Consider the following 19702-nt stretch of genomic DNA (forward strand, 5'->3'; position numbering starts at 1 on the left):
CTTGCTCCGCCTTAACAATCTTTGATCTATCGTCTTTCCAGGCACACACAGCTCGTTACCATATAGCCTATCGACTGCCTTAACAGATAGGCTCTGCTCTTGGGTTTGGCCTCACAGCGAACTCAATCCTCTTGTTGCTTGCAGTTTGTTAAATAAAGCAATGCAAATTACATTATTTATTTCTGATTAATCTTTTGATGTCTTTTGCAACATTTGCTTGTTAGGCTGGGCTACTGTCAATGTCCTGCAGGCTACAGGTCAATGTTCAACTATTGCTGGTGTAGGCCTACAGGCTATTAATCAATTAGGGACTGTGCATTATTTATTTAAGGGGCTACCGGAGGAGTTTTGGGAGCGTTAGTCAAAAAAGACGTGACCCTCCCTTGCCAGCATTTTTTTTTCTATGACCCTCCAAAGTGATTTCCCGGGTTTATCGCGTATTTTAACTTTTTCCCTCGCTGTCTTAGGAGCTGCATGGCCGTTGCAAGGGGGTGCGAGGCCCTGTGCGAACTTGACAGATGCAAGGCCCTTTTCACTTACGTGCATGAAATCATGCGATAGCTTACTTTACACATAGCCAAGGCTACCGTCGGTGTATTTTAATAGTAGCCTAGTCTAATAAGCTACATCAGCTTGTATTTAAAGGAGAATTCCGGTGTGATATTGACCTAAAGTGTATTGAAACATGATACCGAGTGTGAACGTATGTCTCATAGCCCATCTCGGCTTGTCCCCTGCACTCCAAAATCTGGCGCTAGTTAGCCGATGCTACCAACAGCTTTTTCAATAGTTTCAATAGCTGCTACTGGAAGAAACTGGAATCCATGCATTTCCACTGAATTATTTTTGGAATCTGATCCCTTATCATTCCTGTTCATTCTTACTTGTCGCTCGACTTATCGTGACTAAATTCAAGATGGCTGCAAATGCTAAACTTCATGAAGATACTGTCTGTATAAATCGTCTTGTAAGTAAACTACCAGTGCTTTTTCAAAGTTCTCAATGTCTCGTTTTAAATGTCAGGGCCCTCAGAAGTCTACCAATGAAGTGTGGAGATACATTGAGCCTCGTAAATGGGTGTAAAACAGTGATTTATTTGCATGGCTAGCCCGATGCCGAAGCACCACTATTGAAAAAGCTGTTGGTAGCATCGGCTAACTAGCGCCAGATTTTGGAGTGCAGGGGACAAGCCGAGATGGGCTATGAGACATACGTTCACACTCTGTATCATGTTTCAATACACTTTAGGTCAATATCACACCGGAATTCTCCTTTAAACCTACCAACAACATAAAATATTAAGGGTTCTTTTATTTCATTGAGTTAAATCAAAACAATGTCTTCTAGTGCTCATGGACTGATAGCCCTACAGGTAGGCAATTATTACCCCGGCCGGCCTTTATTTGTCTGAATCAACCACGCCCCCGGCTATTATCCGAGGCCCGGCTATAAATAGAATCCCGGCCATAATTTGAGGATTTACAGTATCACGGATTTTGGTAGATGCAATTGAAGACAACTGTCAAAACTTGTCAGATTTTGGGAACTCCATTGTCACATATGACTATCGCCAGAAGATAACATGCATATTTTTAGGGCCCGAACACCGACGGCCGGCCTCGCGCACCGAGAGGTGCGAAGCCCTATTGTTTTTTAAAGGATTATTATTATTATTATTATTATTATTATTATTATTATTATTATCATTATTATTATTATTATTATTATTATTATTATTATTAGGGCCCGAGCACCGAAGGGTGCAAGGCCCTATTGTTTTTGTAAGGATTGTTATTATTATTATTGTAGCGTAGGGGCAAAAAGACAGTGTTAGCGTTCTCCCGCGAAAGGCATGCTGGGATACGGGGGTGAACATTTGGGGTTTATGTCTTTATATCTCCTAAGTTATAAGTGTAAAGTTAGCGTCTTTATTGTGACAAGTTTCCCTTTTAGTTCTCCCTCGTGTGTGATCCTTTTTGTGTGGGGGGCTGCGTCCTCCCCTGTATGTGTACTGTGTGTGTCTGTTTGACCTGCCCCGTGTGTATTGTGTTCTGTGTCTTGTCTTGGTCTTGGTCTGATTGCTCTCGTTCTCAGCTAATAAACCTTTTGATTGGACAACTGTGTGTGTCGCTATCAAATTGTTACATTGGTGTCAGAAGCGACTTTCGAACATGGCCTCCGCCCAGCGATCAACTTATGAAACGAGACGTTGCCAGAATAGTTTGCCATTATCTTTGCTAAGTGAGGGATATATTGTATGAGGCCTATGAGGTAAAAGCAGAGAAAGGAACATGTGGTTTAGTCTGTAGGCCTACTGCATCAAAATCTAAGCCTACACATTTCCTCACTTTCTTACTCGACTTCTTTCTCTTCAAACGTGTTCTTAAGTGGCACCGCAAAAAATTATTGCATGGTGCAACAATCTAATCTTAAAATAATTACAATTATTTATGTCTCTGTGTGGTATATAACCTACTTGGGATGCTTACATGCAGATGTCAAAGTGTTTCTATTTTCGTATTGATGTGAATTAATGTGTAGATCCGAAGTTTAAATGGTAGGCCTATAGCTGTGACGTGCAGTCACCTGACATCACCGTCAAATCAGAGGATATTTCAGAACTATTAACGTGGACAGCTCCTTAAGAGCATCTTAAGAGCAGTGCATGCGGCGTTCACGCCACGAAAGCATGTTCGGGAAACAGTCCGGAAAAACCAAACAAACGATCGTGAAGATGAATCGTAGAAAACCCTCTTAAGAGCGTGTCTCGTTATCGGGGAAGTGGGCCCTGGTCTGTAGGCTAACATTGGACAAATAAATGACACTGACTCGCATATCCTGACTCAGGAAAAAAATCATAGGCCAGTTTGCAGGTAGCCTATAACGTCTTTTTCAATTCATAGAAGGGAGAGCCCAGTCTCTCCTGTGACATGAGGTGCGCAAATAGTTTTAATAGCCTGTTCAACCCAAAAGCTTCGTTCACCCGATGCCAGTCACTGATGGTAATTTCAAAGTTCGGGAAGCTTCGTTCAATCTTTTTAAGTTTTAAGTGCAGTAGGCCCATATCTGCCCCTTTGGAATTATATCTCGAGCCTATTATAAGGTCCAGTGCGTTATGTCCTGGGATTTGGATGTGCTCGAAAAGAAAAGAAAAAACACTTTTTTATAGATGGTTATGAGGAGCAATATGAGAGAGAAATTTGATGATCATTGATCGTTGTTTTGGGACGTTAAGCCTTTTCCATAGGCGTCAGTGAAGGAGATTGAAGAATGGCATTTTTTTATACAAAAATAATTCTTAACTTCAAAAACTCTGTGTCTAAAACTCAGCGTCATTCAGACTCAACCCTCTTGTTGCTTTGATATCTTTTTCGTTGTCGTTTGAACGTCAGCAAGCAGGCATGCCTCTCGCTTTCTCTCTCTCCATCCCTTCGCACGGTGCTTTCTTAAAGGAGCTGCACCATTTTACAACAATTGCATCTACATTTTCATATTAGAATGTTTTGTCAAGTGTAAGCTTAAACTACCGCGGATCAATTTAAGTTCCCGTGCCCCGCTCGTCATGGAAGCAGTAAGTCAAGTCGCATCAAAAAGAGTAGTGGCAGAACTCCCAAGTGACACCTTGTGGTTGTTTGTGTCAACTGCAGTTTGTGCCATTTCTGCTGAGAAAATGGGGTGCGTGATTCATGAAGGAACCCGTCCAAACTTAACTGGGACCCACTGGAACATATCTAAAACTCATTTAACACCGGATTCCCCCATTTATGGGGGAAAATAAGGGGAAATCGAAAAAGTAAGGGGTACATTCAGGCGTTTCTCTTTAACTCATTGAATGCCAAGCTGTTTTCGGGAGCTTTGTCCTAGAGTGCCAGCAATCTAGACCATTGTTGATGATTTTTGTACAGCCACAGCATATTCTGTGTTATAGCTATGAACACATACAATGGCTCATTTAAAAGGTGAGACTTTAAGCTCTCGGTGGGTGCAAACCGTGTATTTCTACACGCCTCTGTTCCTGAGAAACCCCAAGCTAAACAGTGGCTAGTTTTCATCAAAATCGCTGTTTTTTTCTAGAAATGGAGATATAACGTCTTTCATGAAATATGAAGTGTTGCCTGTTACTTACTTGTGTAAACTTTCCGGGAAGTGATCAGCGAGACCTGGCGAGACTGCCACCTAGTGATAGACCCACGAAAATGGCCTGGTTTTGACCTGACGTGCATGCGTGAGTTATGATAAAATGTCCAGATAAAATGTCCAGATTGTACGTTTTCATGAGTTTTCGATCGTCATATATTTCATTTCCATTAATCACAGAGTTCCCAAAATCACATATAAGGTGTGTTAGAGTGTCTAGTTTCGTAATTAAAAAAAGAGCTAAAAACGTAATATTACGTTTTTGGCACTCAATGCATGGGAAGGAAAAACGTAATATTACGTTTTTGGCACAAATGGGAGTTAATTGACCTTAATCTATGCACATTTTTACCTAATTATAGAAAGGTTTTAAAGTCAAAAGTAAGGCATTTATAATGGGGGAAATTAAGGGGGTTTGTTTCGTACTGTGTGGAACAGCCATTATGACAATCCATGACTGTATCCATATGGCATTTGTGTAGTTAAAATGATTCTACTTGGCATCAAATTAAAGTTCACCCCAACAACAATTACCACAACCCAAAATGAAAGAAGGGAGATGGATACACCATATGGACAAAAGTATTGTCAGGAACAGGAACTTTTATAACAACTTCCAATCAATTTGGGAAGGCTTTCCACAAAACTTTGGATGTGTCTGTAGGATTTTTACCACTGATGACACTGATGAAAAGGCCTCGCTCGCAGTCTTTGTTAGTACCCAATAGTGTTTGATGGGGTTGATGTCAGGGGTCTGTGCCGCCCTGTCGAGTTCTTCCACACCAAACTCAACCAACCAAGTCTTTGTTTTGTGCTCCCTATGACAGAGAACTCTGGCCAATTTTAACATGGAGATTAGTTCAGCTCAGCTCATGTTCACGAAAAAAGTTTGGTTGGAAAAAATGTGGAAAAAAAATCGCTACTGTCTTACACAAGTTATTCGGCTAGCGACTAAAGCAGCCAAATTGCCTACAAGCTATGCTTTTAGGCATGTACTTTTAGGCATGTACTAAACTGTACCTTTGTGCCTCCTAACAGACTCAAAATGTCATGACAAGTGCTATGACACATGAACAGGGCCCTTACATGATACCACTGTGCGTGTTTAACCCAGTTATTGGGAAGAAACAGTATACTAGAAACAGTACTGGTTTGTAGCCTAGGCTGTCAGCCTACCTGTTTCCCTCCATTGCTTCCGGTAAATATAAAAGATAAATAAATAAATGAATGCAGAATAAATTAGAAATGTAGGCTACAAATTCTAGGTAGGCTATGTGACAGTAGGCTACAAACATGGGATTTATACTGTTCCTTCACAATTATTGGGTTGCACAGTGGTGTCACGTAAGGACATAGTTTAGTTCTTGCCCCCATGGCATAGCTTGTAGGCACTTTACTAGCCGGCTAACTCGCGTCAGACAGCACCGATTTTTTTCACGTTTTTCCAGTATTCCAAGAACATGATTAACTGAGCCCTGTGTTAACAATGGCCGGAGTTCTCCTTTAAGAACAAGATTTTTACAAATGTTTGTGGATGTAGACTGCATGACTGGATGTAGACTGACTTTATACACCTATGGCAATGGGTCTGAATGAAACACATGAAATACTTATTAAAATACGTACTCTGTATGTCAAAAACATTCTGGATGTTTCTCATCAGCATGTCTTACCTCTGAGTGTGGAATGCCATATTGGTTTTGTAATGTGTATGCCTATAAAAAACAAAAGACAAGTCATATTAGTGAACAGAAGCAACCAGGGACCTCATTTATAAAAATGTTGCGTAGAAACCATGCTTGATTTGATCTTAGATCATTTCTGAAATGATCGTAAGTGTGATTCAGAGAAAACGAACGTACGCACAAATGTGCGTACGCCACTCATCCAGATATGACCATTATAAATCACAAGTAAACGTCAACTTGTGCGCAGCAACTGGTTTTAGGTCTTCGCCTTGTAAACACCTCGTCATCAATATCATTAGCATATGCTTTAATGAAATCAATGGCCTAACTAAGCTGTTTCTAAAAATATATATTGAAAACATTTTATAGGCCATGATATTTTATGAAAAATGCGCTGTTGCATGACATTTCTTCTCCTGCTATAGGGTAGTTAAAGTATGAATAGAGATGACAACAAATGTCATTACTGAAGTCCTGGATGACATTTGTTTACCGCTTACAGAGAATTTACAAAATCAGTGTCTCGGTAAAAAATTAAATTACCCGTCACTGGGCAGAAAAATGTCTGCCTCTCCACCCTCTCCATATTTGAGTACTTACTGCCCACTACTGCTTTACTACTGTTTTACTACTGTTTTACTAATGTCCACAGCCTAATATTTTTACTACTGTTTTCCTGCTACACTGTTTTTCATGCTATATTAGCACACATGATCAATGGCTTCTGCTACAATACTGAATGGCTGTAACCCTATTACCTCAATCTGTTCTTGCACTGACATAGTTTTTTATATTACCTTGTCTACATTATACTTTACTCTCCTATTTGTCCATATTATTTATGCTGGTCTCTAGACCTTATTATTGCACTGTTGGACTAATGTTGGACTACTTTTTGCACCTTCTCCATGACACTCACTCTCTTGAGCACCTTACCATGCACACATAACTAAAGGACTACTGTTGGACTACTTTTTGCACCTTCACCATGACACTCACTCTCTTGAGCACCTTACCATACACACAGAACTACAGGACTACTGTTGGACTACTTTTGCACCTTCACCATGACACTCTCTTGAGCACCTCACCATGCACACAAAACTACAGGCCCTGTCACTACAAGCGTCTCATGCTTGATCACCCCTTTTTACATTTAATTTATATAGTATATTTAGTATTTAGTCAGACTAGGGCCCTAGGGCAGCCTAGAGAAATGTGAGAATAAGTCAAGACCTAGGAATATTTAGTTGATCCAGGATCTAGGAATAGTATGCAAACCAATAAATTGTTAGCTTCAGATCCCGAGAGCAGTGTGTAGAGTGAATGGAGAATGTGAATGAGGCAATAATGTGCCAATATTTCTTTCTCCAGGTCCAACTGGTCCCAGAAACTATTTTTCTATTTTTAAATTATTCAGATTAGCCCAGAGGTTCCCAAACTGTGAGGCGCGCCTCCCCTGCAGGGGCACCAAATAATTTGAGGGGAGGCGCGGAAGGTTGATTCAAAAAAGAAGGAAAAACGTTTATTTCATGTTAGAACTATCTATGTTTTTTTCAATGATTATGTAATTCAGCTCTTCGATTCACGGTAAAATGTATTTTTTGGTACATCTAATTTATATAAACTTATGGTGTGGGTGGGTGTTTGCGTTTCTTTAGGAATCCGCCGCCTTGGTTTGTGATGAGAAAATTATAATTCTACTACTCACTTGCTCCCTCAACCTCACAAAATTATATTTTTCACGGAGACCTGAGCCCGTATTCACAAAGCATTTCATCTTACCACTAAGCAGTGCTCAAATTATCTTTTTGTCTTTACTGTATGTCATGAGCCCTCTCACTCCACCGGGTTACCACCTTAATTGGTTTCCATTATCTTCCACTCTGCTCACCACTCTCTCTACTCAGCCTAATTAGCTCCACCTGTCTCTGCTCTGCTCTAATTACTCTGCCAGCTGCGCTGCATTACCCACTAACCTCTCCCAGTATTTAAAGCCCTGTCTTTCAGCCCTCTTTTGTCAGATTGTCTGCTAAGCTCACACCCGGAACCTGTTTGCTCGCGCTTCTGGCTGACTCCTGTTTTGTGACCCCGGACCTGCCTGAATCTTGACAACTTTTCTGCCCCAGAGAACCAGACCTGCTTTCTGCCTTAATGACTCCTGGCTACTCTTCGACCCCGGTAACTCTGACCAGCCTTCTGCCTTGCAACTACGATTTCGGATTTCCCTTGAACTGTACTTCTGCCTTGTTTCATTGTTCCGCCCTGTTGTGTCCGTGTTTCCCCCAGGACTTCCGGACCACCCACCACCGGCGTCATAGGACTCATCGCTGCCACAGGGGGGGACACAGACACAGCACATTGGACGGAACCCCTGTAATCCCGGTAACCCCTGGAGCCTTCACTCACTCCCTACTTCCCTTTTCCCTGAAGTTCAATAAACTTTCTGGTGTGACGCACACTTTATTTTCTTTTACTCGGCTATCTATAAATGGTTATCAGCACACAATGTTGAGCTAATTCACTAACTTGATACTTATCATGCATATCACAAATTTAAACAACGAAAACAGAAAGTATGGAGTCAGCAAAGCTAAAGGAGTTATTCCATGGGCAAGAACAAGGTAGGCAATTGGTGTGCTTGTCAGAACGTTAGACTGCATTGTTTAAAGCCAGACGTCACGGTAAGCTAAAACAAAACAAGGTAACTTTAGCCTGTATAGGGCTGTATCAAGTTGTCCAAATGAATAGGTCATTGTAGACGTTGCTGTTGTATTATTGCATGTGGATGGACGGGGCTAAAACTGGGGAAACGGAGAAAAAAAAAATATCCACGTGTGATTTTTGTGATGGGTGTGCGTACCATAGCATTAACTCCTGCAGGCGCCTCTGGGCCTACATATAATAACACCTGGGTGTTCAGTCGTCTCGTGTATTGAACCGTGGAAATAAATAGACGAACAATTTGTTGGGTAGCCTATTCACTGAATATTCCGCCAGAGATTGCTGACGGGTGTTTCAACATATCTGGGAACTTTCTGGAGCTCTGAATGGCAGAGGATGGCTACAGATCAGTTCATACAATCATTGAAGTAGCCTAGGCTGCATTATGACTTTGTCAATTAACATAGGAGACAAAGCGCAAGTTCAACAACAAACAGGACTTTTTCAGTACTTGTCAAACCATGTAGCCCAGTGAACGCCTATGTAGATAACAGGGTATCTGCACATTTTCCAAGTGCAAATTTTAAGGACTTAAGACCTTTTCAAGACCTCTTTCCCACTAATTTTAACCCCCACCCCATTTTGGATGTCTACAGAAGTTACCACATATATTTTGGCGAAAGAAAAATAATTTGTGTGAATTACCTTCACAGCTATAAATGCAATTTTGGGGTCTGGGCTGATTACTTTTGAAGCTGGCTACATATCTGGTTGCGCTTACTGGCTGAGGCTGACTGTTCTTCACCTGTGTCTGTAGTAGCCTAGGCTACTTGTTAAAGACATGTGCACTGGACTGGATTCCCTTCAATATTTTATTCAAAGTTAGACTAAGCTATTTGAATAGGCCTACTTTATATAATTTACTATGTGCATCTATTGTCCCATATGCGCAACACAAATAAAATTAATCCACGATTTTGCATACCAGTTGTATCTAAACCAACCAAAGCTTGACTGAAACATTGTAAAACCATTGACTTGTTTTAAATTAAGAGACAGCTCTTCCTCGGATCCTGCTGAAAACTGCTGGTTTCATCTCAAACACGCACGTATTACAGTGGGCATCGCTTTCAAATGACCACTTCATTCGCGCATTACGCGGCGTGAAGCTGCGTGAAGCTTTACTACCACTTTCAGCCACTGTGCGTCGCTCTGCCACTGTACATCGCTCTGCCTGCCGTCCCTTACATAATTGTTGCCGAGAGTAATCCCAGCCTACGAATTCAATAACAAAATAAATCATGCATAATTAAACATTACCTCGATTTAGGCTACTTGGGTATGGCTTAAGGCTTGACTACACGAAAATCGAAATCGAAATTAGCTGTCTACATTATTGTCAGTGTTGGGGTTAACGCAACTACGCAAATCAAAACAGTGGTGTGATAATTGAGCCAGTAGAGAAATAACTGTTCAGAATTAATCTGTAGCCTTGGGTAGGCTTCTGCAGAAAACAATGTTGCCGATTTAATACTATCTGGCGACGTTTTTAACAGGCTACGCAATAGAGGCTTATGACCCACGTTTTGGTTTCGTAAATTAATTTGCCCTACTTGACTGCAATGTAGTCAATTGACTGCTTGACATGTCATTTTTATTTTTCTGTAGGCCTACAATAAACAATTATATCTGCTTTATGCTGCAGAATTACATTCATATTTGGCTGACTGCAGACGCGCCACTTCCCTCCCCATATTCCAAGATTAAGATAGTATGAAGTGCTTTTTGTATAGGCTACTATCATAAAAAAAATAGTTAAAACGAATAGCTATTTGCAATTTGACAAAACACTGGTCCTCATTTTCTTGAATGCGAGGACGATATGAGCCTGTTGCATTTAGTTAGATGTCCGAGTCCGCATAATGTTTGAAAACCACTGGCTCGTAATCACAATAATTTAACACACGACAGTTGGATAACCTACTTCATCATGTCCCCATGCCTACATTTTTGTGAGTAGCATAGAGATCGTTAAAAACAAAGTATGGCTCTCCGTTTGGGACATCGAAAACTTATATTTTTAATAGACTACCGTCGAAGATGCTGACTTGCAAAAGCCTCGGGATAACACGTTATCTCCACTATCATCAGTCATGCCCCTTGATCAAAGTGGGGAATGAAATAAAAGTTTGAGAACCACTGGTTTAACAAGTTACCTACAGTCCAGAACACAGAATCTGTTGCAATATTCTGATGATCGGCGATGATATCGGCAAATGTTTGTTTTCCAAAGTAAGAATTTCACTTCACCATGCACCTTCGACAATACCTGGCCTACCTGGTATCATTACAAACATTATTTCTGTGTCCTAAAACTGGCATATTTTATGGCATTGTGTCATGTAAGTTCGTTGCAAAATCTAGAGAAATGTGTGAGGTGGTCAGCGGGGGACAATTGAGACACACATTGGATTGTGTTATTACTTGAACATACACTATCCACAGCTGTGGTAGGCCTATCAGGGGCAGGAGGATTACTGTCAGCGCAGGCTTTATATAAAATTCTTCAACAGAAGGCCTCGAATGTTGTCTTGTTTGTGGAGCGCTTTGCTTCGCTTCTGTCATTTCGGCTTCATTGAAAATGAGGGCTTCCCTCAATGACCCTCTGAGAATAAATAAAGGTTGAATGAAAGAATTAATGCAGGCTTGCCCAAAATAAAGGCATGTGGTTTGCGCAGCCTACAGTAAATAACAGACCCGCCAGAATAATGCGTTATGATGATTTTTTTTACGAGCAAGATGTTTTTGGTACCCTCACGCGACACTGCATGTTCTTAAATAACAATGATCATCAGTAATATTCGACCATTAATTTGGGTAAATGGGCAAGCGTGACCACCTTGATTGGCTGATGATTGTAACGCGGGCATGATTCCAAACACCTCCCTTTACGATGATTGACAGGTCTCAGAATGCGGCGCGCTACACAAGGACGGAAGATGATGAATAACTGGGGCCGTAGGCTATTCACAAAGGCTTTTATCTTACTACTAGGAGTAGGCTACTCCTAAATCGCACTTATTCACAAAGCCTTTCAGACAACTCCTAAACTAGGAGTGAGTCTTCGTGGCTATGGATGACGTCATTACTCATGCATGAGCTTGACTGAAGTGACCACCTTGATTGGCTGACGATTGTAACGCGGGAATTCCAAACACCTCTCTTCCGATGATGACTGACAGGTGACAGGTCGGAGAATGCGTGCGCTACACAAGTAGTGCGAAGGACGGAAGATGATTAATAACTGAATAAAAAGGCCTAGCCTAAATGAATAAAGAGTAAGGCAAAACAAATAGCTTAGTAGCCTAATGAAACATAGGCCTATGGATTGATGCAGTAGCCTACCTTTGCAACATTATTAAATTAATCTGTCACCAACTTAAAATGCCACAAAAAAGCTGTTTATGAATAGGTCTTAGTGAGTTAGGAGTCCTCTCGACTTAAGCTGTTCCAGACTTAGGTGCTACTTTTAGGTCAAATGCTTAGGGAATTACTTTTGTGAAAAATTAGGAGTCCTAAAGTTAGGAGTGACCGCCCATTATTTTTAGGAGTTGCTCCTAAATTAGCCAGTTAGGAGCTACTTTTAGCCTTAAAATTCTTTGTGAATACTGCCCTGAATAAAAAAGGCCTAGCCTAAATGAATCAAGGCAAAACAAATAGCCTAGTAGCCCAATGAAACATAACGGATTGATGTAGTATCTTTGTAACATTATTAAATTATTCTGTTACTATGCCTACGTTTGCAAAAGAGAACATTTTAATTTGATTCACAATAATGTTACATTTAATTTACATGTTGACAATGATTAGCCTAGTTTTGGTTGTTGTTGCGGCGTTATTGCATGTTAGTTATGCCTCACAATGCAAAATTGCTTCGAGATTGGAAGCTCCTGTAGCTGCATAGGATTTCAAAACCGCAGGTTTGTGAATAGGTCTGCGAAGTTAGGAGTCCTCTTGACTTCTTTTAAGCTGTCAGAGGTGGGAAGGTGTGATTTTTTTTGGGGAAGGGCCGGATTAACTGGGCACAATTGTCTGATGGCCCCCTTCCCCAGCCAACGGAATCGGGTGGTTAGTTAATAGGCCTATCATTGAAGATTTTTCCTGCCATCTAAGGCATGGCGATCTGTGAGGCCAAGCCTCACCAAGTAGCTTCGTTTGTTTACAACTAACATTCCATTTAATTAAACTGCTTTATAGGCTATGTCGAAATAGTTTTCAACATTTTGAATATTAGTGTCGGGTGAATTGTAATGTTCTCAAAGTAGCCTTATGGCTGAAAGCTGCTTGGGACACCCCCTTCCTGCACTCATTGTTTCAAAAAGGAGTAATTTTGGCTTTGTCAGAACTGAAGAGCTGTGCACGGCACAGTATGCCCAATGAAAATAAATTAACGCAACAAAACACAACACAGACCCCGCTTCTCTCGCGTCAGTCGCTGACATGAACGAAACACAGAACCCGCTTCTCTCACGGCAGTCACTGACAGTAACCTAGAATAAATGCATGGGGGAAAACACTTCCCCATGACAAAGACATCGTAAAACACTGAAAGTTAATATTTTGTCACTAGCAACATTCATCTGTCCTTTGTTAAATTTATTATGTTCCCTATGTTCCCATAGAAGTACCCTATGCGTAATTCTGCTTCATAAAGTTGAACAAATACATTTGCTTATTTCACAGAAAAATATAAATAGCCAGTCTACAGTGCAGAGTTGGTAAGTTATGGTAGGCCAACTTGCCGTGAACATACAAACAGGGGAAATTATTTCTCTTGCAGCTGAGTAGCCTCAGGTGCGCACGTAGACATAAGGCCGAACATGCAAGCGCCAATGAATCGTAGGCTACTCTCACGACAATCGCGCCGTTAAACTTAAATAGGTTAACATCACTAAATTTGCCTTCAAGCAAGGAAAACGATGATTTGAAGACATCTGTTTCGTTGGAAGGGCAAGGGGTAGCAACAGGGCAACACAGAGACAGGCCCGATGGCAGGGCTGTTATGAGTATTAAAATATGGGATATTCTACAGGAAAACATTAAAACGGCAAGACAGTGGGGAAAGTTAAAATACGTGATAAACACAGAAAAAGTTGGCATGCATTGTTTCGGTCCCCGTGCACAGGGATTATTTGTCATACTATTAATCACATGATTATTTGTGAAATTGTGCAAACAGGCGCAACACATTTGAAAAGGAAGGACTGGTAGCATGCAAGCTCACGGGAAAGATTGATTTAAGAATGTTATCACAAAGTGTGTGTGGCTGTGGCGGAAGACAATTGGCAGGAGGGTCATGTCTTTTTAACAATTCTGTCGGAGGGTCATTGAACAATTTCTAGCAGGCAAGAGAGGGTCATGCAACTTCCAACTGAAGCACTCAAAATTCCTCCGGTGGCCCCTTCAATAAATAACGATCAGTCCCTAGATTGCTGCTGGGCTATATGTCTTGGTTCTGTTAACAACTTATTGTCAAACGATAGCCTATCTCAGGGTTGCATCCATTACAAACAAACATGCAATGTGAGCGTCTGGGATTGGGGAGAGCACTAAATGCTCTACTGAATAAGCACTAAGTCAAACCTTTAAATGAAAAACATTCTTTAATAATCCAAAAAAATAAACCGCTAATGAAGTAAACTTGTGACCATCAAAAATTGTTTATCGCTTGTAACTCCGTGATACCAGGACGTAACAGGAAGGCATTTGGCTGAGCAACGGAGGTTAATATGCTCCATGTTTTGTCCAAATGATCATCGTTGCACTTTCGGAGAAAACCGAATGTTTCATTCGCCCCCCGTTTCAATCGTCCGGTTACCTAGCCTACTCAAAGCGCAGATAAAACCTTATTATTCTAAGGTAGCGAAATAGCGTTCAGCATGATTCATGCCCAATTAATTCCCCTGTTAAAGTGTTCGCCTTTGTCGTTTGGTTTTGTGATAGCCTATGATAAACGGCTTATGGCCAAATATGTGAAAACGTTAAAATACAGTAGGCGATAAACCCGGAAAAAGTTGACCAGTGATTTTTTTCATAATCACTTTGGAGGGTCATAGAAAAATTTATTGCTGGCGAGGGAGGGTCACGTCTTTTTGGACTAATGCTCCCAAAACTCCTCCGGTAGCTCCTTAAATAAATAAAAAACGAACAGTCCCTAATGAAGTAAACTTGTGACCATCAAAAATCGTTTATCGCCTGTAACTCCGTGATAACAGGACGTAACAGGAAGGCATTTGGCTGAGCAACGGAGGTTAATACTCTATATTTTGTCCAAATGATGTCTGTCTATCATCGTTGCACTCGGAGAAAAACAGAATGTTTAATTTGTCCTGCGTCTCTACGGCTGCAAACGGGATTCACTCAGTTAACCAAATATTTCTTTATTAGGGCAGGCATATTTCTGGCTATTACATTATTTCTAAACCAGTCTGCTAAAGTCTGTAGTGAAGTCTGTGTAGGGTTTTCCAGGCTCCATTTCTTTTTACAAGACGCCCTGCTCACTTGAGCCATCTCCCGGTTGTTTGGGTTGTTGCAGCGTCTCACTGGAAAAATACAAATTAAAGTCGCGTGATACCGCGTGATCCCACGCGCGGACCGCGAGTGAAGCTGGCCAAGTCGAAGCACTGCCCACTGTATGAACGCACTTTTTTTTTTTTTTTTTTTTTTTATGTAGCCAGTAGCCACACCAAAAAAAATGCAGCTATATTTCACAACTTTTGCGAAGTAGGCCTACTGGGAAAGGCTGGCAAGCAAGCTGCTGAAAAATTAAATTCCAACGTATGGCCACCCTTAACTGGCTTACCAACTCTTTCTCCCGCTCATTCTACCACTCACGTAGGCTACCTGCGTATCTCTCAGGGTTCAGCTACACCACGAAAACGTCAGGCATATTTGTACATATTACCGTTTTCACACCTTTAACCACACCCGTGACAAACATCTTCACTCTGCAACCACTACACTTCCTCCAGTAACCTTATAGTCACTTATACAATGCGTTTTCAATACACGAAAAACCGAATGGAGACATTTCACTCACTCTCTTGCACTCGCTGGCGGTCCCATACGCAAATGTAATACCTCCCTTTCAAAAATTCAAAACATCCCAGACAATTTAACTTTTTTAGGCCTTAAAAACTGAAAGGTGTACTTAAGACTTTTTAAGGATACGTGGGAACCCTGAGAGACAAAACCATATGTATATCTATGGACAAAACACTCACATCAAAGTAAGGTGACTTCTTCAGACTTGCGAGTGCTATCGATCGTTTGCGGTTTGCTCACATAGCCTAGTCGTGTGGTGGTGAAGTGCAGTCATGCTGCTTCCATGAGTGTAGGGTAGGTTCAGGTCTACACCCCGTAGTAGGCCTAGGCCTAGCCTATATTTTAATTTGACGTCTTTAATGGTAAGACCGCACAGGGATGGAAAATGAGCATTGTTTAAGATTAAATCACAATGCCACATATGACCGACACCTTCAGATATGAGAGACTCTCTCAGATTTTTGTTTTTGTTTGTTTTTTGTTGGGCCCGTGACATCAGATTTAACAACCGAATAGAGTGATGCCTGCGAGATGCCTTACAGTGACAAATGTTTTTCTTCAAATAACTAACTATATACTCACTTGTTGTAGATCCAGACCCCCTTGCGTGACTGATAAAAGAGGATGTGACCCAAATTCAGAGCTTTCAAACACCTTGAAAGGAGAGAAGAGACAGGAATTACTGTCAGCAGACTGCTGTTATAATATTATAACTATTGCATCATACCAAATATGCATACATGGCCTTTCAAATACGCAACTTTACTGATTCTGAAATACTACATGGACAAGCCACTTGATAGAACAGCTTTATGCAACAATATTCATATGCATAGGGACCGGACTTTCACACACAGAAGATTTACAGGTGCATATCAAAAAATCTGAATATTTTGGGAAAATTTTTTTTTCTGTAATCAATTTTAAAAAGTGAATTATTTCAAGCCATCTTTATTTTTAATCTTGATTTATCATGGCTTACAGACATGATGATCAGTAATCAGAATCTCAAAATATTAGAATGAAGAGGCTATAATACAGAATTGTCGGTTTCCTGAGCCTTTAATCTCTTTGGTTCAGTAAACACTACCACAAGCATGGGAAAGACTTGACAGTTGTCCAAAAGACACTCATTGACACCCTCCACAAGGAGGGTAAGCCACAGAAGGTCATTGCTGAAAGGGCAGGCTGTTGTAGTGTTGTATCAAAGTATGTTCATGGAATGTTGACAGGAAGGGTAAGTTGTAGTAGGAAAAGGTGCACAAGCAACAGGGATGACTGCAGCTTTGAGAGGATTGCCAATGATGGCAATCATTTTACGGTTAAAATTATTAATAATTGAATTGCCATGTGGCCCTTCTTGGTTTAAAACAAAGACACCCAAGATTAATATTAAGTAATTATTCACCACAATTACTTTCACCAAGCAAAGCAGATACAAGAACTTGGGGGAACTGAGGCTGGAGTCAGTGCACCAAGAGCTACTACACACAGACATGTCCAGGAAATGAGATACAAGTGTTACATTCCTAGTATCAAGCTACTCCTGAACCAGAGACAGTGGACCATCGCTCAGTGGTCCCATGTCCTCTTTTCAGATGAAAATAAATTTTGCATTTCATTTGGAAATCAAGGCCAATCAAGGTCCCAAGAGTCTGGAGGAAGAGTGGAGAGGCACATACTCTAAATTGCTTGAAGTCCAGTGTGAAGTTTCCGCAGTCAGTTATGATTTGGGGTACCAAGTTATCTGCTGGTGTTGGTCAACTGTGTTATATCAAGTTCAGAGTCAATGCAGCCGTCTACCGGGGAATGTTAGAGCACTTCATGCTTCCATCTGCTGGCAAGCTTTATGGAGATGCTGATTTCCTTTTCCAGCAGGACTCGGCACCTGCCCACAGTGTCCAAACTACTAGTAACTGGTTTGCTCACCCTGGTATTACTGTGCTTGATTGACCAGCCAACTTGCCTGACCTGAGCCCCATAGAGAATCTATTTGTAAAAGGAGCCCAAAAAGTACTGAGTGCATAAATTAACTAGTTAGTCAGATTAGTTAATTTCTTTTGATTTACATGAGTTGTAAGCGTAATCATGAAGATTAAAATGAAAAGCGCTTAAAATATTTCACTTTATTTGTAATGCATCTAGGATGAAATTCACATTTTTCACATTAAAAAATAACTTTTCAAAAATATTTATATTTTTGAGATGCACCTGTATATGTGTGCTTTATCACTGTGTACCGGTACATGTAGGTGGGAGCCTGGTAAATCTGGTACAGTTAAAAACATGATTTAAGTTTCACAGAACTCACATGCTAGCTCAGAGAAAATGGAGGAGGTGATTCATTTGCATTAATATTTTTTTTTTTTTTTTTTTTTTTTTTTTTTTTAGTTTAGTGTTTATTGGATCATAAGAGCACATTTAGTTGTACCTTGGAAGGTAGGTAGGTATGCATAATGAATAAAGACATTAAAAATACAATATACTGTATATCCAGTAACATTATATATAATACAATAACATCCTGTAAATCGTACCCCTGTCCCCAAACAGTTCTCTTGTATCATCTCTTTGATTTTTATGAATACAAGAATAGGACCCCTAACATTACTCTGTTCATTGCTTGAGAGTGTGGGAATTGAGAGTGTGGGAATGTGATAGTGAATGCAATGTATGTAGAGCATAGATACATTACGATCACTAACATGGACAAACCTGGGTAAATCCGTGTACCTGATTTCCAGCAAGAAGCACTCCAGGTGTTGGGCTTGGTCTATATGGAATAGTAGCTCCTTTTGGGGGGGACTGGAAGACAAACACAAATCGAGAGATGAGCATAAAGAAAAAAAGTAGTGTATATGCAATGTTCTAGTGTATCTCTTAATTGGTCCCAGATTTCTCCTTTAATAGAAATCATTTTGGTAACACTTCATTTTAGCAAACACATGATGGCCATTAATACATAACTAATATGTGTACGTATTAGTGCTATAAGGTCTGTATTACAGTAAGTGTCATTACACATTTATTAGGTCTTTATTCAACAACTTCTTATTCTTACTCAATAGGTGAATTATTCTTCGTAAATCCTGAATAAGCAACTAGTTGGTCTTAATCTAAAGTTATTAATACGTAGTATGGATCAAAATAGAACAGATTTCTAATACATTGTCTTGTATAATATGTTATTGTTCTGTCACTATAAGTCATATATTCAACACAGTGAATTAGGAGTCTATAAACTCTCTATTTTGATCCATACTACATAATAATAACCTTATATCAAGATTGTTCAGTTACGTTGTGTTCCTTAAACGTCTGTATATAAATTCATATAATCACAACAAATACTAAGAACATACTAAGGCTAACCGCTCAATTCACACCAAAGATTCGCAACGAGATGAGCTGCAACATTCTATAAACAAGCAACTTGCTGCAACATTCTAAAACCTTGCAACTGCGACTAGACATGGTGAATGTTTTGCGATGGCTTGCAACAACTGGCAACGACGTGCAACATTTAATTCACACCGCTGCAACTCCTTTCTGCAATGGTTTCGTCTCACCACTTTGCTGTGAATTGGGCTTTAGAGCCTATACAACGGGGCCTAACCATTTGCCAGCAGAGCCTATTCCGTTCATTTTTCAACAAAATTCTGTAAAAGTCATACTGCAGCCTAAACAGTAACTCCAAAACTCTTGAGATTTTCAGGTATGGTTACCAGTACCCCCCTCTACCCATAACCCAAAATTTGTGGTACTGCACCCAAAGGTGGCGCTAGACTCAAAATTATCAAATCTTCACCAAAATTCTCACAGACAATGTTTAGACCAAGCCTCACAAAAGTTACTGCTCAGAATTTTTTTGATATTTTGTTCCATTTCAGAGATATAGGCCAATAAAGTTAGACCACTTAGGCCTTTTTTCCTAGATCACTTATATTCCTATAAACCGTAAGTCCTACAAACTTCACATTTTCAAGTATTGTTACCAGTACCCCCCACTACCCATAACCCATGTAGGATTGTCAGTGGCTCAGTGGGATAATGCCTTGTACTGGTGTTTGTTAGGTTGAGAGTTTGAATCCCCGTTAAAGCTTTAGGCT

The 19702-nt window shown here is 40.4% G+C and overlaps 1 protein-coding gene across 4 annotated transcripts in view; it reads right to left on the reverse strand.

The window, feature by feature from the left end:
• Positions 1-19702, reverse strand: part of pcbp4 (poly(rC) binding protein 4) — a 130256-nt gene that overhangs the window by 16871 nt on the left and 93683 nt on the right. For 3 of the 4 annotated variants that reach the window (XM_048254536.1, XM_048254535.1, XM_048254538.1), the window contains 3 exons: positions 18309-18398; positions 16176-16247; positions 5811-5852 (listed from right to left, as the gene is read on the reverse strand). In XM_048254536.1, coding sequence (XP_048110493.1) covers positions 5811-5852; positions 16176-16247; positions 18309-18398 — 204 coding nt within the window. The remainder of the gene's footprint in view (positions 1-5810; positions 5853-16175; positions 16248-18308; positions 18399-19702) is intronic. The other variant, XM_048254537.1, reaches the window with a different exon arrangement.

Source organism: Alosa alosa, chromosome 10, assembly GCF_017589495.1.
Source record: "Alosa alosa isolate M-15738 ecotype Scorff River chromosome 10, AALO_Geno_1.1, whole genome shotgun sequence".
Classification (NCBI taxonomy): Eukaryota; Metazoa; Chordata; class Actinopteri; order Clupeiformes; family Clupeidae; genus Alosa; species Alosa alosa.